This window comes from Panulirus ornatus, chromosome 49, assembly GCF_036320965.1.
Source record: "Panulirus ornatus isolate Po-2019 chromosome 49, ASM3632096v1, whole genome shotgun sequence".
Taxonomy (NCBI): Eukaryota; Metazoa; Arthropoda; class Malacostraca; order Decapoda; family Palinuridae; genus Panulirus; species Panulirus ornatus.
Window position 1 is genome coordinate 8,041,115 of NC_092272.1, and position 25,303 is coordinate 8,066,417.

The 25,303-nt window shown below is 40.1% G+C and overlaps 1 protein-coding gene across 10 annotated transcripts in view; it reads left to right on the forward strand.

Moving 5' to 3' along the window:
• Window positions 1-24,615, forward strand: part of LOC139764378 (cytospin-A-like) — a 394,738-nt gene extending 370,123 nt beyond the window's left edge. For 9 of the 10 annotated variants that reach the window (XM_071690941.1, XM_071690936.1, XM_071690938.1 and 6 more), the window contains 6 exons: window positions 867-1,029; window positions 14,606-14,788; window positions 19,291-19,436; window positions 19,625-19,945; window positions 22,604-22,891; window positions 23,124-24,615. In XM_071690941.1, coding sequence (XP_071547042.1) covers window positions 867-1,029; window positions 14,606-14,788; window positions 19,291-19,436; window positions 19,625-19,945; window positions 22,604-22,891; window positions 23,124-23,213 — 1,191 coding nt within the window. In that variant the 3' untranslated portion in view covers window positions 23,214-24,615. Of the gene's footprint in view, window positions 1-866; window positions 1,030-14,605; window positions 14,789-19,290; window positions 19,437-19,624; window positions 19,960-22,603; window positions 22,892-23,123 lie in introns of those variants that run through there. The other variant, XM_071690942.1, reaches the window with a different exon arrangement.
• The last annotated feature ends 688 nt before the right edge of the window (window positions 24,616-25,303 follow it).

The window sequence follows — 25,303 nt, forward strand, 5'->3', positions numbered from 1 at the left end:
TCTGTCTCTGATGGCTGTTCCTTTTGGGAAGTCCCTGACTGTGGTGGCCATGGCAAAAATCTCCATAACTGTTGAACTCCATTGCCACTTCTTAGCCTTTAGTTCCTCACCCTTAACAGGCCACTGGCAGAGGGCAGCTCTAGTGCAGTGTTTCCTAGCTATTGTTCCTATTAACTACTTCTGTCTAATGTGTCTACATAATGTTCCTGCTAATGTTCCAACCTCCTTACTTTGCCTGATGTTCACACCAACTACTTCTGCCTAATGTGTCTACCTTAAGTCCCTTCCTGTTGTTCCAACGAGCTACCTCTGCCTAATGCTCCTGTCTAACATTCCGGCCTACCAGTTATATCTGTTGTTACCAACATTTTGCCCAAAAGCTGGGCTAGCAGCTACATAATGCTCACTGTGGGAAAACCTGGAGTTACTAAGAATGAGTTGTGTGAGTTAAGTGTTGTCAAGTGTTATGTATGACAATGATAGATTGTATGTTTGTGGCCAGAATGCCAGCAGTTCATGTACGGGTGAGGCAGAAAGAAAAAACAGCTACCAGGGTCAAAGGATACAACTTGACAACCATTGAAGTGCTGGGTCACTGCACAGCCAACACTAACCCTCTCATTGCCCAGGCTGATAGTATCAGTAATATACCTTCCTATTCATTGGCTGCCTAAATACCAGCATACTATCTACTTGCCATCAGAATGAAACGTTTTATTGTTCTGTTCATTGTTTTAGTAAGGAATTTCTTTCATTTAAATGAAAGCAACCCCAGTTCTTCAACTTGAAACTGGACAAAAAATTTTAGAATATTTAGTTAATGTGCTTGATATTCAGGATATTTCTTACTTTTTGTTATTCTAAAGGTGGAGGAATGGGAGCAGTTCCAGAGTGACTTGCTGATGACAGTTCGTGTCGCAAATGATTTCAAGACTGAAGCACAACATGATTTAGAAAGGCTGACACAGGAAAATGTTACCCTCAGGGAAAGGCTTAAGCAGCTGGGACAGGACCTTGAAAAAGCAAAGGGTAGGTTTGTATGTCATGAAAATCTGATTGAGCAGTGGCATACTGCAGATTTTTTTTTAGACATTCCTTAAAAGTCCATAATGCCTTTGGTCAAACATTGCTGTGTTCCCATTTCTTGGTTTTTATTGTTTTCCATTCCTTTTTATCTGTTATTCCTTTTCTGCAACAAGTTGTCCTATGTGTGTATTTCAAAAAAGCTTTCATTTTTTCCATTGCTATTTACTTATAAGTTGAAATTAGTTGTTCATATCAATAATCAAATCAGCGTGCAGGATACTTTAGCGTATGTTTTAGGCATTGACGTTAGGTCTGTATGCATGAAGAAATGTGTATAACTAATAGTTAAAGTATAGGGACAAGATTCTGCAAGTGCCACTCTTCTGTAAAAGCAGAGGATGCACATACTGTTGAAAGTTGTATCTTTCTTTCTTTCATTCCTGTTTGCTGTTTACCACATTTGATTAGGTATCACTAGGAACAGACAAAGAAAGGCCTCATATGCTCATATTCATTCTCTGTCAGTCATGAATAATGCTGTTTCTGTCAAAGTTGTCCCCGAATAACAAATCACTCCAGATCATTCTGTCCCATGCACACCTTACATCCTCAAGCATGTTCAGGGCCCTAGCACTCAAAATTAAGATATTTTTCACTCCAGCCTTCCATTTCCAATTTGGTCTCCCCATTCGCTTCATCCCCTCCACTTCTTATACATGTATCATCTCTGTCAGCCTCTTTTCATTAATTTTTTCCATATGTCTAGGCCATATCAATACACCCTCTCCAACTATCTCAACCACACACGTATTATTTGCACACCTCTCTCTTATCCTTTTATTATTTACTCAATTAAATCACCTCATCACATATTGTCCCCACACATTTAAATTGCATCATACCCACCCCCCTATGCACATCTTCATCTATAATCCATGCCTCGTGTCCATACAACATTATTGGCACAACTATAATAAACCCTTTCTTACCCTCCCAGATAACAATCACTTTTGCCATACATTCCTCAATGTTTCCAGAACTTAACCCCCTCACCCACTTATAATTCAGTTCCACTGCCATGGTTCCATTTGCTGCGGTTTCTCCATTCATACCCGAACTCGCCTGTTCCCCTGCCATCCTGAACTTAACAACCTTGCTTTTATTCACTTTTACTTTCAACTTCTCTTGACACACCTATCTATTTATCTATATCTCTGATGTCTGTTCCCTTTGGGAACTCCCATCAGGAGGGGTGGCCATGGCAAGAGTCTCCACTTATCCCTGTCCTTGCATGCCTCCCTCGCATACACTATTCCATGCATTCTTTCCCCATTTCTGTCACTCCAGTATGCTTCTACTCCATTTCCCCATGTCATATGTGGTCTTCCTCTCACACTGACCCCTTTAATTGTACTGCCTTATACTTTTCCTTGTAAACTCCCAACTTGCATTCTTTCCACCCACTCAACAACTCATTCCTTTTGTATTCCCTATCGAGGTGGTGTGCAAAGTGAGAGGGTTAGGGAAAATGATTTGGTAAACAGAGAAGAGGTAGTAAAAGCTTTGCGGAAGATGAAAGCCGGCAAGGCAGCAGGTTTGGATGGTATTGCAGTGGAATTTATTAAAAAAGGGGGTGACTGTATTGTTGACTGGTTGGTAAGGTTATTTAATGTATGTATGACTCATGGTGAGGTGCCTGAGGATTGGCGGAATGCGTGCATAGTGCCATTGTACAAAGGCAAAGGGGATAAGAGTGAGTGCTCAAATTACAGAGGTATAAGTTTGAGTATTCCTGGTAAATTATATGGGAGGGTATTGATTGAGAGGGTGAAGGCATGTACAGAGCATCAGATTGGGGAAGAGCAGTGTGGTTTCAGAAGTGGTAGAGGATGTGTGGATCAGGTGTTTGCTTTGAAGAATGTATGTGAGAAATACTTAGAAAAGCAAATGGATTTGTATGTAGCATTTATGGATCTGGAGAAGGCATATGATAGAGTTGATAGAGATGCTCTGTGGAAGGTATTAAGAATATATGGTGTGGGAGGCAAGTGTTAGAAGCAGTGAAAAGTTTTTATCGAGGATGTAAGGCATGTGTACGTGTAGGAAGAGAGGAAAGTGATTGGTTCTCAGTGAATGTAGGTTTGCGGCAGGGGTGTGTGATGTCTCCATGGTTGTTTAATTTGTTTATGGATGGGGTTGTTAGGGAGGTAAATGCAAGAGTCTTGGAAAGAGGGGCAAGTATGAAGTCTGTTGGGGATGAGAGAGCTTGGGAAGTGAGTCAGTTGTTGTTCGCTGATGATACAGCGCTGGTGGCGGATTCATGTGAGAAACTGCAGAAGCTGGTGACGGAGTTTGGTAAAGTGTGTGGAAGAAGAAAGTTAAGAGTAAATGTGAATAAGAGCAAGGTTATTAGGTACAGTAGGGTTGAGGGTCAAGTCAATTGGGAGGTGAGTTTGAATGGAGAAAAACTGGAGGAAGTGAAGTGTTTTAGATATCTGGGAGTGGATCTGTCAGCGGATGGAACCATGGAAGCAGAAGTGGATCATAGGGTGGGGGAGGGGGCGAAAATTTTGGGAGCCTTGAAAAATGTGTGGAAGTCGAGAACATTATCCCGGAAAGCAAAAATGGGTATGTTTGAAGGAATAGTGGTTCCAACAATGTTGTATGGTTGCGAGGCGTGGGCTATGGATAGAGTTGTGCGCAGGAGGATGGATGTGCTGGAAATGAGATGTTTGAGGACAATGTGTGGTGTGAGGTGGTTTGATCGAGTAAGTAACGTAAGGGTAAGAGAGATGTGTGGAAATAAAAAGAGCGTGGTTGAGAGAGCAGAAGAGGGTGTTTTGAAATGGTTTGGGCACATGGAGAGAATGAGTGAGGAAAGATTGACCAAGAGGATATATGTTTCGGAGGTGGAGGGAACGAGGAGAAGAGGGAGACCAAATTGGAGGTGGAAAGATGGAGTGAAAAGGATTTTGTGTTATTGGGGCCTGAACATGCAGGAGGGTGAAAGGAGGGCAAGGAATAGAGTGAATTGGAGCGATGTGGTATACAGGGGTTGACGTGCTGTCAGTGGATTGAATCAAGGCATGTGAAGCGTCCGGGGTAAACCATGGAAAGCTGTGTAGGTATGTATATTTGCGTGTGTGGACATGTGTATGTACATGTGTATGGGGGGGGGTTGGGCCATTTCTTTCGTCTGTTTCCTTGCGCTACCTCGCAAAAGCGGGAGACAGCGACGAGGTATAAAAAAAAAAAAAAAAAAAAAAAAAATTAAAAACGAGAGGGGAAGATTTTCAGCCCCCCGCTCCCTCCCCTTTTAGTTGCCTTCTACAACACACAGGGAATACATGGGAAGTATTCTTTCTCCCACACTTCTTTCTTTTTTCTTTCGTACTATTCGCCATTTCCCACGTCAGCGAGGTAGCGTTAAGAACAGAGGAATGGGCCTTTGAGGGAACATCCTCACCTGGCCCCACACTTCTACCCTTCATAATTTTATTAAGGGACCCAGTTGCTCTTCTACCTTGTGCTCCTCTCTTCCTTACCTCTCCATCCATATCATCAAACTTACCCAAGTAACCAGGTCAGGTGCACAAGCACTAATAATTATTTATTTATATTATTTATTTATTTTGCTTTGTCGCTGTCTCTCGCGTTAGCGAGGTAGTGCAAGGAAACAGACGAAAGAATGGCCCAACCCGCCCACATACACATGTATGTATATACATGTCCACGCTCGCACAATATACATACCTATACATCTCAATGTACACATATATATACACACACAGACGTATACATATATACACATGTACATAATTCATACTGTCTGCCTCTATTTGTTCCCATCGCCACCTCGCCACACATGGAATAACAACCCCCTCCCCCCTAATGTGTGCAAGGTAGCGCTAGGAAAAACACCAAAGGCCCCATTCGTTCACACTCAGTCTCTAGCTGTCATGTAATAATGCACCGAAACCACAGCTCCCTTTCCACATCCAGGCCCCACACACTTTGCATGGTTTACCCCAGACGCTTCACATGCCCTGGTTCAATCCATTGACAGCACGTCGACCCCGGTATACCACATCGTTCCAATTCACTATTCCTTGCACGCCTTTCACCCTCCTGCATGTTCAGGCCCCGATCACTCAAAATCTTTTTCACTTCATCTTTCCACCTCCAATTTGGTCTCCCACTTCTCCTCGTTCCCTCCACTTCTGACACATATATCCTCTTGGTCAATCTTTCCCCACTCATTCTCTCCATGTGACCAAACCATTTCAAAACACCCTCTTCTGCTCTCTCAACCACACTCTTTTTATTTCCACACATCTCTCTCACCCTTACATTACTTACTCGATCAAACCTCCTCACACCACATATTGTCCTCAAACATCTCATTTCCAGCACATCCACCCTCCTGCGCACAACTCTATCCATAGTCCACGCCTCGCAACCATACAACATTGTTGGAACCACTATTCCTTCAAACATACCCATTTTTGCTTTCTGAGATAATGTTCTCAACTTCCAAACATTCTTCAAGGCTTCCAGAATTTTCGCCCCCTCCCCCACCCTATGATTCAGTTCCGCTTCCATGGTTCCATCCGCTGCCAGATCCACTCCCAGATATCTAAAACACTTCACTTCCTCCAGCTTTTCTCCATTCAAACTTACCTCCCAATTGACTTGACCCTCAACCCTACTGTACCTAATAACCTTGCTCTTATTCACATTTACTCTTAACTTTCTTCTTTCACACACTTTACCAAACTCAGTCACCAGCTTCTGCAGTTTCTTACATGAAGCAGCCACCAGCGCTGTATCATCAGCGAACAACAACTGACTCACTTCCCAACCCCTCTCATCCACAACAGACTGCATACTTGCCCCTCTTTCCAAAACTCTTGCATTCACCTCCATAACAACCCCATCCATAAACAAATTGAACAACCATGGAGACATCACACACCCCTACCGCAAACCTACATTCACTGAGAACCAATCACTTTCCTCTCTTCCTACATGTACACATGCCTTACATCCTCGATAAAAACTTTTCACTGCTTCTAACAACTTGCCTCCCACAACATATATTCTTGATACCTTCCACAGAGCATCTCTATCTACTCTATCATATGCCTTCTCCAGATCCATAAATGCTACATACAAATCCATTTGCTTTTCTAAGTATTTTTCACATACATTCTTCAAAGCAAACACCTGATCCACACATCCTCTACCACTTCTGAAACCACACTGCTCTTCCCCAATCTGATGCTCTGTACATGCCTTCACCCTCTCAATCAATACCCTCCCATATAATTTACCAGGAATACTCAACAAACTTATACCTCTGTAATTTGAGCACTCACTCTTATCCCCTTTGCCTTTGTACAATGGCACTGTGCAAGCATTCCGCCAATCCTCAGGCACCTCACCATGAATCATACATACATTAAATAACCTTACCAACCAGTCAACAATACAGTCACCCCCTAAGCTAAGGAAGGAAGGGGTAATACTACTACTGAAGCTGGAGTTTTGGGAATGGGTGAAAGAGTGTAAGGAGATGAGCTCAATCCTAAAGGAAAGATGACTGCAAAAAATAAGTAACTATAATTATTAGTAAATCATAGTTACTTATTTTTTGCAGTCATCTTTCCTTCAGGATTGAGCTCATCTCCTTACACTCTTTCACCCATTCCCAAAACTCCAGCTTCAGTAGTAGCATTACCCCTTCCTTAGCTTTTTCTCTCACACCAACCCCTGACTTTACCCCTATGACATTCCCGAACCATTCTTTTTCTTTACCCTTGAGCTTTGTTTCTTTCAAAGCCAAAATATCAAAATTCCTTTCCACAAAAATTTGACCCATCTCTCATTCCACCCATTTTTATCTTGGTTAAATCCAGACACTTTATCACCCCAGCTTTATCCTTCAAGGAGGATGAGCACTCCTCGCTTTGGTCGTTATTCCATATCATGTTTTTGAAGTAAAAATGCAGTAAGAGGTGGGGTTTTTAGCCCCTTGCTTCCACCCGTCTTGATTGTCTTTTATGAAACTTGGGTGACAAGGAATTGGGAATCTTTCTTCCCTACCCCTGGGGTAGGGAAGAAAGAATATTTTGAAATAGGGGTAGAACATTCTTACAATATGAAAGTTTGATATTGTTACCAATGATTTGATTATACGTATGATAAGTATGACTTTATGGTGTGTGTGTTATAGATGTTTTAACAGTTTTCATGGATTGTAATTGAGATATTGAAATATTTGCTTTTTTCCATAATTTCAAGCTGCATTGCTTATGCTTGAGCATTTTTTGCATCAATTTTCATTTGCTTGCAGACTTGCTTTTTAATTATTGATACACTGGATGAAATTGTCAGTTTTTGACTTAATGGTGTCTACCAACAGTTTCTTTTTAGGAAAGCAATTGTTTATGGTAGCTATTTATTATTGAATAAACAGCAAAAGAAAAGGAGAATAAACAAAAGAAAAGATATATAAACTGAACAGGAAGGTACTTTACAAAGTCGACCGTTCAGAGACTCCCTGATTGATGGAAGACTCGACATACAGAAATCTGACTTTATGCTAATTTTCCCATGACTCAGATACAGTATTTTTTCAAGACGAAAAATTTGCATTTGCAATGGAAGCACTAACTATTAGCACACAGTGGAATATGGCAGAGGGATGCATTAGGCAGGTAACCTCTTCCCCAAGGTGTTTGTTTTCCATAAACAGTGACACTTAGTGTTATTTTTTGCACATTTCTGTTGCAGTTAAGAAACTTTTTGACTTTTAATGTAAATATCACCCTTATTTCTGACACATAATGATTGGAAAATGACCAGGTAATGATAAGAGTGGAAGGCTTCATTGTATGTTTAAAGTGATTGATTTAGAGATGTAAAGGAAAATTGTAAAGAAGCATGATGATGGGCAAGCAGTCTCTTCCATATCATGTGAGCTAGGGCTGGCTGCCTCAACTCTGACCACAATTTTGAAGGACTGGGAATACATTAAGGAACACAAAAAAGTCAGCACCTTCAAGATCAGTTGTTATAACCAAGAAGCAAGCTGGTGTTATCTGTGAGATGGAGAAATTTCTAACTTTGTGAATGGAAGATGTTGATACAAGCATAGGCAAGAAGTCTGCCTGAAGTCAAATGATGGTATTGTAATTTGTAGGCACTCATGGATGGTTCAGTAGATTTAAGGCTTTTGCTAATTACCATTGTTAAAGAGAGTGTCCAGTCTGAGTTTCATTAGGATTAAATTTTTTTTTTTTTTTTTCCCCCCCGCTGTCTCCTGCGTTTGCGAGGTAGCGCAAGGAAACAGACGAAAGAAATGGCCCAACCCACCCCCATACACATGTATATACATACGTCCACACACGCAAATATACATACATACACAGCTTTCCATGGTTTACCCCAGACGCTTCACATGCCCTGATTCAATCCACTGACAGCACGTCAACCCCGGTATACCACATCGATCCAATTCACTCAATTCCTTGCCCTCCTTTCACCCTCCTGCATGTTCAGGCCCCGATCACACAAAATCTTTTTCACTCCATCTTTCCACCTCCAATTTGGTCTCCCACTTCTCCTTGTTCCCTCCACCTCCGACACATATATCCTCTTGGTCAATCTTTCCTCACTCATTCTCTCCATGTGCCCAAACCATTTCAAAACACCCTCTTCTGCTCTCTCAACCACGCTCTTTTTATTTCCACACATCTCTCTTACCCTTACATTACTTACTCGATCAAACCACCTCACACCACACATTGTCCTCAAACATCTCATTTCCAGCACATCCATCCTCCTGCGCACAACTCTATCCATAGCCCATGCCTCACAACCATACAACATTGTTGGAACCACTATTCCTTCAAACATACCCATTTTTGCTTTCCGAGATAATGTTCTCGACTTCCACACATTCTTCAAGGCTCCCAGGATTTTCGCCCCCTCCCCCACCCTATGATCCACTTCCGCTTCCATGGTTCCATCTGCTGCCAGATCCACTCCCAGATATCTAAAACACTTTACTTCCTCCAGTTTTTCTCCATTCAAACTTACCTCCCAATTGACTTGACCCTCAACCCTACTGTACCTAATAACCTTGCTCTTATTCACATTTACTCTTAACTTTCTTTTTTCACACACTTTACCAAACTCAGTCACCAGCTTCTGCAGTTTCTCACATGAATCAGCCACCAGCGCTGTATCATCAGCGAACAACAACTGACTCATTTCCCAAGCTCTCTCATCCCCAACAGACTTCATACTAGCCCCTCTTTCCAAAACTCTTGCATTCACCTCCCTAACAACCCCATCCATAAACAAATTAAACAACCATGGAGACATCACACACCCCTGCCGCAAACCTACATTCACTGAGAACCAATCACTTTCCTCTCTTCCTACACGTACACATGCCTTACATCCTCGATATTACCAATTATAAAAACAGAAGCATGAGAAAGAAATTATGAAACTATATAAAATAAATCCAGGATTAAAATAAATGGATTTACTTTATATAGTTTCATAATTTCTTTCTCATGCTTCTGTTTTTATAATTGGTAATATCTTTTTTCCATATTTCTGTTGCTAAGTGTGATGGTGTTTTAAGTCTGTTGGTGTTGCAATTTGGAGTTCTGGGTCTTGTAAGTATGATGAGCAAGTATAGTATAATGTGTAGCATTTGATAGCCATAGAAAACACACCTGTGTGACATGGTACCAGAGAAAACAAACTAGCAAGCAGGGAAGGAAAGCTCAACTGTTCAGAGTAATGGAATTTTGGGTGAAATTATATGGTTTTCAATTCGTCGAAATTTCAACATATGCATCATTATCAGGAATGTAACCATTACATTAGTTGAGGAGCTTTTGTACAGTGTGCATAGAAGCTTTTCGATGCTGTTAAAAGTTTTTATCGTGGAAGAGTGCTTGTATAAGAGTTAATGGAATATGAGTGAATCAATCAAGATTGTGTGATATCACCACATTTATTTAGTGTTTTTATTGTTGGGTGATTGTGGTGTGATATTTACCATTAAGAAATAACAGCCCTACAGATCTTTCTATGGTTTTCCCTGACTGCTTCATCTTTCATGGTTCTCTCTATTGACAGGTGGACAAATGAGAAAGGGTAGTAAGTGTTAGGTTGACAGTTCAGTTGTTAGTGAAAGAGATAGAGTTTTATGGGTGTTATTTGCTTAGAAGGGGTACAAGAGATTAGGTGTGCAAGTGGGAGTGGCAGGTGAAGAGGAAGATGCAGGGACTAAAAGAAATGGCAAGAGGATTAAAGAAAGTGAGTATCAGCAGACTTCAGAGAGAACAAGAAAATGTTTTGGAAGGAGGTTGATACTATGAGGCTACATTCAGTGTGGGAGCAGAGATGGGTGAAACTCTTTGTAGCAATAAGTTCTTGATGGCATGGCCTCAGTCAGCTGTGTCCCAGGGTACTCTTGAGTGGAAGCTGCTACAAAGGGATATCCCTTCATTTTGTTTCATGCCTGCAATGCTACTGCAGGCAGGTTGGTCCCAGTAACAGTAGGTTTACATTGTGAGAAAGAAATAAGAATACCAGTGAAGTAGGCAGATAGGTAGTGGTAACAGGCAGAAATGAGGTGAAGAGGAGATGGAGTGAGTATTTTGAATAATTTTGGAAAGGGTTCAGAGATAGGGTAGCAGATATGGTATGTTTTGGATAAGAGGTATGTGTAGTGAAAAGCCACGGAAAGTGGTTAAGTAAAAAGAGAAGAGATAGCGTAAGCCATGCATAAGATGAAGTGCTACAAAATGGCTGGAGTGGATGGGGTTGCACTTGAATTTCCTAAAAGGGTGAGTGATTATGTAATTGATTGGTTAGTTCAGATTTTCATTGTATATAAAGCGTATGAGAGGGTTTATAGAGATGCTTTGTGGAAGGTAAGTTTCAAGAAGCAGTGAAAAGTTTTTACCAAGGATGTAAGGCATGTGTATGAGTAGGAAGAGAGGAGAGTGATTGGTTCTCAGTGAATGTTGGTCTGCGGCAGGGGTGTGTGATGTCCTCATGGTTGTTTAATTTGTTTTTGGATGGGGTGGTTAGGGAGGTAGAATGCAAGAGTTTTGGAGAGAGGGGTGAGTATGCAGTCTGTTGGGATTAGAGGGCCTGGGAAGTGAGTCACTTGTTCACTGATGATACAGCTTTAGTGGCTGATTCGAGTAAGAAACTGTAGAAGTTGGTGACTGAGTTTGGAAAAATGTGTGAAAGGAAAAACTTGAGAATGTGAATAAGAGCAAAGTTATTAGGTTCAGTAGGGTTGAGGGACAAGTTAATTGGTATGTAAGTTTGAATGGAGAAAAATTGGAGGAAGTGAAGTGTTTTTGATATCTAGGAGTGGACTTAGCAGTGAATGGAACCATGGAAGCAGAAGTCAGTCACAGGCTGGGGAAGGGGGCAAAGGTTTTAGGGCGATGAAGAATGTGTGGAAGGAGACAATATTATCTTGGAGAGCAAAAATGGGTATGTTTGAAGGAATAGCAATTCCAACAGTGTTATATGATTACGAGGCATGAGCTATGGATAGGGTTGTACAGAGGAGGGTGGATGTGTTGGAAATGAAATGTCTAGGGACAATATGTGGTGTGAGTTGGTTTGATCCAGTAAGTAAAGAAAGGGTAAGACAGATGTTTGGAAATAAAAAGCGTGGTTGAGAGAGCAGAAGAGGGTGTGTTGAAGTGGTTTGGACATATGGAGAGAGTGAGTGAGGAAAGATTGATGGAGGATATATGTGTTAGAGTGGAGGGAACAAGGAGAAGCAGAAGACCAAATTGGAGGTGGAAAGATGGAGTGAAAAAGATTTCGAGTGACCAGGGCCTGAACATACAGGAGGGTGAGAGGCTTGCAAGGAATAGAGTGAATTGGAATGATGTGGTATACCAGGGTTGATGTGCTGTTAATGGACTGAGCCAGGGCATGTGAAGCATCTGGGGTAAACCAAGGAAAAGACTGTGGGGCCTGGAAGTGGATAGGGAGCCGTAGTTTCAGTGCATTACACATGACAACTAGAGATTGATTGTGAACGAATGTGGCCTGTTTTTTCTGTTTTTCCTCGCTGAAGCGGAAGGTAGCAATGCTGTTTCCTGTGAGGTGGGGGTAGCAACAGGAATGGATGAAGGCAAGCAAGTATGAATATGTACATGTGTATATATGTATATGTCTGTGTATATGCATGTCGACGTGCTGTCAGTGGATTGAACCAGGGCATGTAAAGCATCTGGGGTAAACCATGGAAAATTTTGTGGGGCCTGGATGTGGAAAGGGAGCTGTGGTTTTGGTGCATTATACATGACAGCTAGAGATTGGGAGTGAATGAATGTGGCCTTTGTTGTCTTTTCCTAGCGCTACCTCGCGCACGTGTGGGGGGAGGGGGGTGTCATTTCATGTGTGGCAGGGTGGTGACAGGAATGAATAAAGGCAGCAAGTGTGAATTGTGTACATGTGTATATATGTATATGTCTGTGTATATGCATTTCGACGTGCTGTCAGTGGATATTGAAACCAGGGCATGTAAAGCATCTGGGGTAAACCATGGAAAATTTTGTGGGGCCTGGATGTGGAAAGGGAGCTGTGGTTTTGGTGCATTATACATGACAGTAGAGATTGGAGTGAATGAATGTGGCCTTTGTTGTCTTTTCCTAGCGCTACCTCGCGCACGTGTGGGGGAGGGGGGTGTCATTTCATGTGTGGCAGGGTGGTGACAGGAATGAATAAAGGCAGCAAGTGTGAATTGTGTACATGTGTATATATGTATATGTCTGTGTATATGCATTGTCGACGTGCTGTCGTGGATTGAACCAGGCATGTAAAGCATCTGGGGTAAACCATGGAAAATTTTGTGGGGCCTGGATGTGGAAAGGGAGCTGTGGTTTTGGTGCATTATACATGACAGTAGAGATTGGAGTGAATGAATGTGGCCTTTGTTGTCTTTTCCTAGCGCTACCTCGCGCACGTGTGGGGGAGGGGGGTGTCATTTCATGTGTGGCAGGGTGGTGACAGGAATGAATAAAGGCAGCAAGTGTGAATTGTGTACATGTGTATATATGTATATGTCTGTGTATATGCATTGTCGACGTGCTGTCATGGATTGAAACCAGGGCATGTAAAGCATCTGGGGTAAACCATGGAAAATTTTGTGGGGCCTGGATGTGGATAGGGAGCCGTAGTTTCAGTGCATTACACATGACAACTAGAGATTGATTGTGAACGAATGTGGCCTGTTTTTTCTGTTTTTCCTCGCTGAAGCGGAAGGTAGCAATGCTGTTTCCTGTGAGGTGGGGTAGCAACAGGAATGGATGAAGGCAGCAGTATGAATATGTACATGTGTATATATGTATATGTCTGTGTATATGATGTGGACGTGCTGTCAGTGGATTGAACCAGGCATGTAAAGCATCTGGGGTAAACCATGGAAAATTTTGTGGGGCCTGGATGTGGAAAGGGAGCTGTGGTTTTGGTGCATTATACATGACAGTAGAGATTGGAGTGAATGAATGTGGCCTTTGTTGTCTTTTCCTAGCGCTACCTCGCGCACGTGTGGGGGAGGGGGGTGTCATTTCATGTGTGGCAGGGTGGTGACAGGAATGAATAAAGGCAGCAAGTGTGAATTGTGTACATGTGTATATATGTATATGTCTGTGTATATGCATTTCGACGTGCTGTCAGTGGATTGAACCAGGCATGTAAAGCATCTGGGGTAAACCATGGAAAATTTTGTGGGGCCTGGATGTGGAAAGGGAGCTGTGGTTTTGGTGCATTATACATGACAGTAGAGATTGGAGTGAATGAATGTGGCCTTTGTTGTCTTTTCCTAGCGCTACCTCGCGCACGTGTGGGGGAGGGGGGTGTCATTTCATGTGTGGCAGGGTGGTGACAGGAATGAATAAAGGCAGCAAGTGTGAATTGTGTACATGTGTATATATGTATATGTCTGTGTATATGCATTTCGACGTGCTGTCAGTGGATTGAACCAGGCATGTAAAGCATCTGGGGTAAACCATGGAAAATTTTGTGGGGCCTGGATGTGGATAGGGAGCCGTAGTTTCAGTGCATTACACATGACAACTAGAGATTGATTGTGAACGAATGTGGCCTGTTTTTTCTGTTTTTCCTCGCTGAAGCGGAAGGTAGCAATGCTGTTTCCTGTGAGGTGGGGTAGCAACAGGAATGGATGAAGCAAGCAAGTATGAATATGTACATGTGTATATATGTATTCTTAAATCTTGTAGTGCTTGTGAAGCAACAACCCTCCTTGGTGAAGACTATAAATGCCAGCTGAGTTAGATAAAAAGAATAGAGAAATGTCTTTTACACTGAAGTACAAAGTTAGCAGTCCTCATGTAAAATTTTTAATTTTTCAAGCAGTTTATTGCTGTAAGCTTTTTACTGTTATGTTAATTTTTACATCCAGTGTATTTAATGTATATTATCTGTAAAGGAGATTGCAGGCAACACATTAAGATGACCAACTGCAGTACATTATTTAGCATTTCATGTTACACAGCTGTGAAAGTGTGCAGCCCTGTGAGTAATAGCAGTAATACCACCATGAACAACAGCAGCAGCGATCGCCGTGCTACACGTGCTGTACCCACATCCTTGCCTAATGGTGATCCTAGCATCCTTCCTGACCGCCGCAATCCCCGCCCCCTGGCACGAGGAGATTCCAGAGTTAAATCACTTATTGGTGAGCATTTACCCTTTGCTTGCAAAATTTTTCTTCATTAAGATTTTTGTATGGTGTCCCTTTTTCACATCTACAATCATGTTTTGTATATTCATTCTTTATGATCCTCTAGTCACTTTTACTTTCTGTGTTATTATGCTTTCTGCACATCCATTCCACCCTAACTGATTTAGTAAGGCATTCATACTGCATTATAGTGTTGTATGTGAAGCAAGCAGTTGCTCTCGCCTGCTTCCTGTTCACCATAATTAGTATAGAGGGCAGCATTTACATGCATCCAAAATCCAAGCATCAGGTATATACAAATGAAATTAATTTTTCCAGACATTCATATATAGCAGGTGGAGTAATTAGACACATTTGTCTTATTATTGATTTGTCATGCCATGTGCCAAAATAATCAATGAAGAAACATGCTTTCGTATAAGTAGTAATGAATAATCAAAAATTATTGCAATATTATTTGCTTTCACTCTAATGACTTTTTTGTATACATTTTACATAATGATATGTTGCTCTCTAGAACAAGCTTTGATTGCCTAAATAACTATTCAGGTGAGTAGTTGGTTACTATCCATTTTGCTCTCAATCAGCACTGCACTATTATTGCCTCATAATCTTTACTTGTTGCAGCAGACAGTTACTTATGCTTTAGCTTCAGAAAAACCAGCTTATAGAGTTTCAGCTTCCAGACAATGAAATGGCTAATCTCTGTGGTCAACAAAATTTTTAATTTTTGTCTCAAACTAAAATAGGTGGACCTTATAGTACTTTTTATGCTGAATTCGAATGTTTTTAGAATTTTTCTGTCAGACATGGTTTGTAGTTTTTAAGTGACAGAGCAATTAGATTTTGCAATAAGTGTATATTATTCATAAATAAGGCTGGTATTGCACTTAAAAACTTACCTCTAAAATGTAGAAGTTTACAATTTTTGGCTATATTTGGCCTCGGGAACATCCCTCCTTAGTGTCCAGAAGTCATCTACCAACATAGAGGAGCTCCACTTTCCATGTCTAGAATGTCCTGATGAAGTCTAAGTGCAAGTCCAAAAAGTGAATTTTTAGACTCATATTCCATCCATTGCTTTGAAGAATGTATGTGAGAAATACTTAGAAAAGCAAATGGATTTGTATGTGGCATTTATGGATCTGGAGAAGGCATATGATAGAGTTGATAGAGATGCTCTGTGGAAGGTATTAAGAATATATGGTGTGGGAGGAAAGTTGTTAGAAGCAGTGAAAAGTTTTTATCGAGGATGTAAGGCATATGTGTGTGTGGGAAGAGAGGAAAGTGATTGGTTCTCGGTGAATGTAGGTTTGTGGCGGGGGTGTGTGATGTCTCCATGGTTGTTTAATTTGTTTATGGATGGGGTTGTTAGGGAGGTAAATGCAAGAGTTTTGGAAAGAGGGGCAAGTATGAAGTCTGTTGGGGATGAGAGAGCTTGGGAAGTGAGTCAGTTGTTGTTCGCTGATGATACAGCGCTGGTGGCTGATTCATGTGAGAAACTGCAGAAGCTGGTGACTGAGTTTGGTAAAGTGTGTGGAAGAAGAAAGTTAAGAGTAAATGTGAATAAGAGCAAGGTTATTAGGTACAGTAGGGTTGAGGTTCAAGTCAATTGGGAGGTGAGTTTGAATGGAGAAAAACTGGAGGAAGTGAAGTGTTTTAGATATCTGGGAGTGGATCTGGCAGCGGATGGAACCATGGAAGCGGAAGTGGATCATAGGGTGGGGGAGGGGGCGAAAATTCTGGGGGCCTTGAAGAATGTGTGGAAGTCGAGAACATTATCTCGGAAAGCAAAAATGGGTATGTTTGAAGGAATAGTGGTTCCAACAATGTTGTATGGTTGCGAGGCGTGGGCTATGGATAGAGTTGTGCGCAGGAGGATGGATGTGCTGGAAATGAGATGTTTGAGGACAATGTGTGGTGTGAGGTGGTTTGATCGAGTGAGTAACGTAAGGGTAAGAGAGATGTGTGGATATAAAAAGAGCGTGGTTGAGAGAGCAGAAGAGGGTGTTTTGAAGTGGTTTGGGCACATGGAGAGGATGAGTGAGGAAAGATTGACCAAGAGGATATATGTGTCAGAGGTGGAGGGAACAAGGAGAAGAGGGAGACCAAATTGGAGGTGGAAAGATGGAGTGAAAAAGATTTTGTGTGATCGGGGCCTGAACATGCAGGAGGGTGAAAGGAGGGCAAGGAATAGAGTGAATTGGAGCGATGTGGTATACCGGGGTTGACGTACTGTCAGTGGATTGAATCAAGGCATGTGAAGCGTCTGGGGTAAGCCATGGAAAGCTGTGTAGGTATGTATATTTGCGTGTGTGGACGTATGTATATACATGTGTATGGGGGGGGTTGGGCCATTTCTTTCGTCTGTTTCCTTGCGCTACCTCGCAAACGCGGGAGACAGCGACAAAGTATAATAAATATATAAAAATATATTCCATCCCAGAGCTTTATATTGAGTCAGTAGATCTTTTACAACATCATGGTAGTTTTCTGATCTGTGGACACCCCCCTACCAAAAGAAAAAAAAAATCTTTGCAAACTCTTAAATGACAGCCATACAGTTTTTTAAATTTCATTTAGCTCTTCCTCAAACTTTTCATCTTGAAGCAGTTCCCTGATCTGTGGCCCTACAAAAGTACCTTAATTTTTGCATCACTGATTCTGGGGAATTTATTCCTCAAATATGTGAATCCTTGGCCAGTTTTATCCATATCTATGAGGAAGTTCTTCATCAACCCAAGCTTAATGTGCAAAGGAGGCAGATGAATTTTCTCATGATCAACTAGAGGATGATTGATGACATTTTTCTTCCATGGAGCCATTGATGTTTGTTTTCGCCACTTTTGGTACATAATGATTTTTCTTGTCCCAGCTGTCCCACTCATAGAGGAAATAACAGAACTTCATTTTGCCAAGTTGCATTCCAAGTAAAAGTGCCACAGTCTTTAGGTCACCTCATACATTCCATTTAAAGTCCCCGTACTTCATTTTTTCCAAAAGAAGCTTCAGGTTATTCTACAATTATTCACATTGGCTCAAACATTAGCTGTTTGAGCCAGAGGAACAGAGGAGAACTTGTTTCCGTTTTGGAGTAGAACCACTTTCAAGCTTACTTTTGATGAATCGGTAAACAGGTGCCATTCACCTGTGTTACATTTGAGACCAAGTGCCTCCATTACAGAACAAACATCATTGCAAAACACCACACCATCTTCAAGAGAGAAAAATTCTTTGAAAGCGACATGGTGATCATGATAAAAACAAGCTTTAGTTTCATCCTGGAGAAGTATCCAGCCCTTTAACCTGGAGCCCAAAAGTTCTGCTTGCTTTTTAGAGAAATTTAAATCGGAGAAAATCATTAAGATCTCCTTGACTCAGCAAATGTGGTTCACTTGAAGAACAGTTTGCTTCAAATGTTGGATCCATATTGTCCTCCACTTGGTCTGCTTTGTAATCACCAGGCTCATCATCACTCAGTGTCATGTATCTTGGAGGCTCTAGCACAGATATTTCCTGATTGTGAGGTACTGGCCTTATAGCATATGGTAAATTAGGATATTTAACAGTGTGCTTGGATTTTGATGTAATTACTTTTATACTTGTCAGGTAGAAGTAGCAATCCAAAGCGTGATCTTTGGGTTCTCTCCAAACCATAGGAATGGTAAAAGGCATATGTTATGAACCTGTTGCCCATGCTGTGAGAAGCTTGACACATGTGAGACAGTAAATATAGAGGACCCAACTTTTAACATGGTCACCCACTTTACAACCAAAGTAATGCTCATAGCATTATTTAATGAGGGGTGTGAAAGAATGTTTTTTTGATATGAATGTCAATTCACCACAGATGTAGCAGAAAGAATTTGGAGTATTTACAGTTTCTCAGCATTTTAATAGTGGATAGGTTATCAACACAGCACTTGAATACACAAAAGCACAATCTGTGAGCAGAATGGAAAAGATACTGTTTACACATTGAGTTCTATCTCGCAACTGACAGAGAATTGCTGCTTAGGAATGGGCGCTGTGTTAATGTCCCAACATTTCCAGTTGTGTTTCTTTGGGCCCCTGGAGATTCATTTATCTGGGCTTGTGCTTCCAAAAAGAAGCTGTTTCACTTCACAAACAAATAGAATAGCTGTGTTTGTCAAACATTTTGTTTCAAATGCTCCATAGAGCAATGGTACATATATACTGTGCGTAATGATATGTGAGTATGCTGGAACAAAAAAGATATCAGCAACATAGAAATTCTGAAAACATATTTGCATTTAGCATGCAAAAATACTTAAGAAGCAGAAATTTTTTCTTGGGACAAAATCTTTGTTGACCAATCTCTAGTAGAAGGTGCATTTAATGATTTTAGGTAAGGTCTCTCACTTCTCAAATACAGATAGTAGATGTAGATTTCCATTATTTGTTTTTCTTACAGAAAACATTTTTCAAATTTCACTAGAGTATTTGAAATATAAAGCCACAACTCTTTTTGACAGAATCCATAGAAAGTGCAACACGGCAGACTCGTGCAGGTTCTAGAAGCTCCTCAACATCAAGCCTGTGTAGTACTGGTAGTGAGAGCAACATCAATAATAACAATAACAAAACTGCTACACCTATCCTCAAAAGAGCTGACACAGAGGTATGAATTAAAGACAGTAAAGCAGTTACTGTACTAGTTTGGTTTTGATTTTATAATGAGCAGCATCTTCCATGAAGTTAGATATAACCAGCAAAAAATGAGCTAGAATATATATGCTGACCGACATATTTCAGGTGTCATACTTTTGTGGTTGCCATACTAGTGATCATTTTTTGCTCCCTCTTCAGACTGTGATCCGTAGTGGTTCATCATCTCTGCTAAAGGATGCAGGAAACACCCTTGGCTCTTCTACGGTACCTTCTCCCTTAAGGCCTCTTCAACGGAATTCTTTCACTGAGGGCCTCACTCAGTCTTCACTTTCTCAGTCTACCTTTGCAAAGCCATCTCCTGGCTCTTCTAATCTCCCTGACAATGTAAAGATGTCACAATTGACAGATAAAAGTTCTGGCAAGATAAATGCCCTTGGATCTGGAGAAAATGTCTCAAAACCAATTTCTATACTAAGCAATAAGCTGGACCATTCCATGAGACGCAATAGTTATGGACAGGTAAACTGTTTTATGTAAGGTGATACAAATATCTTTTATAGACTTTGATGAAGCATAAATGTGTTATAGTTTTTGCATGTGCTGATGAATGATTAATAAGGATTTAGTAGCCTAAACTTTACCAGGCTGGTTTAGGTTGTAACAGCCAATAGAAGCTAAACCACAGTGAAAGTGATTGCATCATTTGAACAGTTGGCCACCTGAAACCCATCCAATCACAACCCATCATTTTCTTTTACAAATAGCATTCACCTCTCCTAGAAACAGAACAGTTACCAATCTTTACTCTTCTGTTAGTATAGATTTTTTGTTGGTGTCCAAGCTGCTCTTTGCAGCAAGATGAACCTCTGTGTGACATGGGAAAATTTTTGAAGGCATGTTGAGTTGCTACAGTGAACGACAAGCTAATTTATAGCTGAATCATGATCATTATTAGTTTTAATTTTCCTGGCAAAGTTTACATTTTGGAACAGTATTGAAACTCTCAACTGTCATGATCACTTTACCAATACACTTGACCTTTTTTTTTTTTTTTCCCACTGAATCCACATAGTATTCATGCATTGTTACTACTCCCATAATGTTATTACCATTTGGTTGAGTTTGAATTGAGTGAACCTGGAGGAAATGGGGTGTTCTGGATACCTTTGAGTGGACATTGCAGGATATGGAACAATGGGAGCTGAAGTGAACCATATGGTGGGCAAGGGGTCAAAAGTTTAGGTTTATGGAAAAATAGGTTGCTGTCTGTAAGGCAAAGTTGAGTAAATTGGAAGTATAGTATTCCCAACAGTGCTTTATGGATTTGAACTGTGGGCCCATAGTAAAAAAAAAAAATGTATGGAAATGGGTAAATATGTTGAAAATTAAATGTTTAAGGACATTATGTGGTGTGAGAAGAGTTGATCGCATTAGAAACGATAGGGGTGAGGTGTGTATGTTTGAAGGCATAGTAATCCCAACAGTATTTCATGGATGCAAGGCATGGGCTATAGGCTAAGGCTGTGCGAAGGAGGGTGGATATGTTGGAAATGGAAGTGTTTAAGGGCAATACGTGATGCGAGTGGTTTGATCATGTAAGCAATGAAAGGGTATGAGAGATGTGTGGCAATAAAAAGTGTGGTTGAGAGGGCAGAAGAGGGCATGCTGAAATAGTTTGGACACAGAGAGAATGAATGAAGAAAGGCTGACAAAGGAGATATATATGTCAGAAGTGAAGAGAACAAGGAGAATGGAGAGAGCAAATTAGAAATGGAAGGATGGAGTGAAAGAATTTTTAATAATCTTGGGCCTCAACATGCACAGGATAAAGTAAAATGGAATGATGTGGTATGCTGGGGTTGACATGCTGTCAGTGGACTGAGCCAGGGCATGTGAAGTGGCTGGGTGTTTAAACCATGGAAAGGTCTGTGGGGTCCGGATATGGATAGGGAGCTGTGGTTTTGGTGCATTACACATGACTGCTAGACTGAGTGTGAAAAAATGTGGCCTTTTCTGTGTTTTCCTAGCCTAAACTAGGTATCCAGTTTGTTGACCAGCTCTTAGGGGAAGATGAACAGCTGGGTTGACTGTGGACTAACTGTCACAACCATGATTTAAACCTGTGAGCATGACCCTAGGTGGCCTGTGAATACATCACTGTCAGCACCACTGCAGCACAACATAGTCCTGCTGAAGAGAAAGTACTTTGCCACACTCAAGGTAAAATGTTCGCCCATAAGTTTATATCCATTACTACAAGTAATGTCTATTTTTCATGCTACCTCTTAGTGGTAGGAAATTGTAACACATGAAAGTACTCCTACTTCAAGTATCCTTGAGGGCATGGGAATCCTACCCATGTATCTCGTGAATGCCTTGGAAGGCAGTTAAGAGGAGTATGAGTGGAAGGCTACAAATCCTTCCTGTAGTTCTTCTTTGCAAATGTAGAAATTGGCTTCATCATCTTTTCCTGATGCTACCTTGCTAAGGCAATATGTTGAGAGTAGATTTAAAGTATGAATATTATTATTCAGTTCGTTGGAGATTTTCTTTATAACCTGAGTGTGGAAAGTGACAAATTAAGAGGTGTTTATACGAGTTTGGTATTTGATATTCACTTTAACATACTGGATGTAGGTTGAGAACATTTATGAATAAAGCAAGTTGTATACATTTGACCCTCTATGCAAATGGGAATCAAGATAAAGGAAAGATTGTTATTTTGATAGATTAATGAATGATTCTGCCCTCGACAACAATCATTTAATCCTTCCGGTAAGCTTTGAAAATATATATTGGAATTGTAAGTCTTATTGTATGACCACCAATAGTTGTTTGTAAAGTGGTCATGGATTCAAATTCTTACAATGTGTTAGAAATAGCACCTTCATTACCAACTGATGCTGTGCAATGGTTTCACTGTTCGAGGTGAGGCATATGCTTAGGTGAAAAGAAATGAAATAGCTGAAAGTATGATGAGTTGAGCTTCACTTGGCCAATTTTTGGATGATGTGGCATTCTCCATGTTTGGGATATCACTGCTTTTGTTGTCCAGCAGAATCTTACCTGGTAAATTTGAGGCTGTAAGTCTTTCTAACCTACTGTCATGATACAAAGCTGTTTGAGATTTAATTGGTTTCTTCTGCTGCATGCACTTACACTTTTCACCTTTTTCAGATAAGTGCTGTGGTTGATAAGAAAGATCCTCTGGCTTCTTTAGCCCAAAGTGGGGGATCAAAGAGAAATGCCTTGCTCAAATGGTGTCAGAACAAGACTGTAGACTATAGCAATGTTGATATTACAAACTTCAGTTCTAGTTGGAATGATGGCCTTGCCCTTTGTGCTATCATAGACACCTACCTACCAGATAAGATTAATTATAAACATCTTTCACCTCAAAATAAGAGACATAACTTTCAGGTTGCAATATCGGCTGCAGAATCAGTGGGTATACATAATTCATTGGTAAGTATGAACTAAGAATGCTTAATTTATCAGATAGGGATAGTTAGGTGAATATTTTGTCCCTTTTTATGAAAATGATATATCTTAAGGTATTTTAATGTGGGTTCAGAATTTTGTGTAAAGTTATTAATTTCGATTAATCCTAGGATGGGACTAATTTATGTATTTTTTCATAACAGGAGCCTTTGATTTGGTTAAAAGTTTGCTTTATTAACACCTGTTTTCCTTGCAGGATGTCAACGATATGATCACATCAGAACGTCCCAATTGGCAGACAGTTTATAATTATGTTACATCAATTTACTGTCATTTTGAGACATGAAGTTCTCGTTAAGGAAGAACAAAGCTTCAAATTTGTTGAGTTTATAATTCCTTATGTGATTACTCAAATACTTTAGCATTAAAAGGTTTTGACATTGAGCTAATTGTGGCTTTTCCAAACATGACATTAGTTAGATATCTACATATTTTTGTATGCTCATCAAAAATTGAAAATATAAGTTCTGTATAAACAGAACATTATTTTTACTGCAGTTGTGAAAAGTGCCTTTTGTCATAATACTTTCCAAGTGATTATCACATTATATTTGAATCTTTCATACCTTTAATGCTTTAATTGTTCTATTTTTATTGGCAGTACTACACTTATTATTTCCTCTATAATCAGATTTGTTTTATCTAAATAAGGAATCAATCTGTCTAGTCTGAATTTTTTTGCTTTGCAGAAAAGACAAGTAAAATCTTGTTAATTTATCTGGCTGTGTATAAAAGTCTCAGAAAGAGAGAAATATATATGATACCGTTTCCAGTACAAAACATTGATACCCCAACATTGAGTTACATCATTCCAAGTTATAAAAGAATGTTTGAACCAGTCCTAGTATTACCATCGACCTTTTGGTAATGTAGGATAAAGATACTCTTAAAATAGCTGTGATAACTTTTCTCTAAGAACATGTTTATTTCCAGTATTTTGTGTTTCATCTTCCATCTTCCTGTGTACATGACAGCTTCTGTATAAAGTAAAGCTCTAGCTCTAGTTAGCTGGGTGCTAACTGAGCTGCGAGGATTACAGTGCCAGACTACATTATCATGCAGAAAGGACAGAAAATGTTAACCCAGTTTTGGTAATTGGTCCTTAGTTTACTGTTTGAGGACTGACACTTGCATTGTCAAAGGATGTTATAGATTTGACTTATATGGAAGTATCCTCTTGGCATGAATATTTTGCAGTTAAGTTGTGCCTTATGTAATCATCACTAGAGAATATTGTTCTTAATGAGAGCATTGACACACATGGATTTTCATGCTTGATTAATTATATGTTGTATGCTTCATAAAGTCCATGGAGCTGAATCATGCATCTGTTCAGTGATAAAAAGTTTTACAGACAATTAAGAATGCAGTGTTGCTGCAGTTGAAGTAGGAGTTTTATTGCCTGCTAGCTTGAGTTTGGAGTTATTCATTCCCACATATTAGTGAAATTTATACATATTTCATATCATTCCTCATCATCATATCTGTCAGATTCTATCTTTAGTGTACAAAGTTATATAATCACAGCCAAACTGTAAAGTTGCAGTGGCTTTGTAAATATGCTTGTACATAGTAAATTTTTAGGTATTAAGGGTGATTATGCAGTACATCTAGTGCAACAGTGCATGTATGCTTGCAAGTTCCTATGGTACACATGGAAGCAGTATTAAAATAAACAATAAAGCTTCTTTTGTTTCTTATTTCCTTTTCTATTGTAATCCATGAAGATTTGTGATTGAGTACTAGAGATTATTCAGGAGAAATATATAGGATTTATTTACTGATGTAGGGAGGGAGTTACTTCATGGAGTAATAAAAGTTTTTGGGTCATTTTAATCCTTTCAAGAAAATTACATGGCACTGTGAAAAATAACTTTGAGGTGTGGAAACTGCTGTCTCTTAGGTGACTGGCAGCATTTTAAATGGAAGTCAAGGGGCCTTTGATTACCAAAAAGCAAGAATTGCAATGGATAGCCTTTCCACTTCAAATTTAGCTCCACTTCCATAACTACAGGGTTCTACCAAATTCTTGAAATATCAGAGTTGGCCAACCACATTCATTAAAACCCCATTAATTCCTTATACTTCATGAGATTTCAGTAATTCACTGTTTTTGCTTGCACTGAAGTATCAAAAAGAAATTTGTGGGAGGGGATGAGACAGTTTCAGCATCCTACATAGAGGCCCAGTTTTCTAGTTCTGCAAAATATCATACTTCTGCCCAGTGTAAGATTGCTCTATGGCTTTACAGCTCAAGTGCACAGAAGTATAAGAGTAAAAATCCAGTGTGTAATACCTACACAAGAGAGTTAAGCAAATCATAATTCTGGTTTGAAAGTGTTGTTTCATATAAACAAGAATTATTATGTAGGTAGT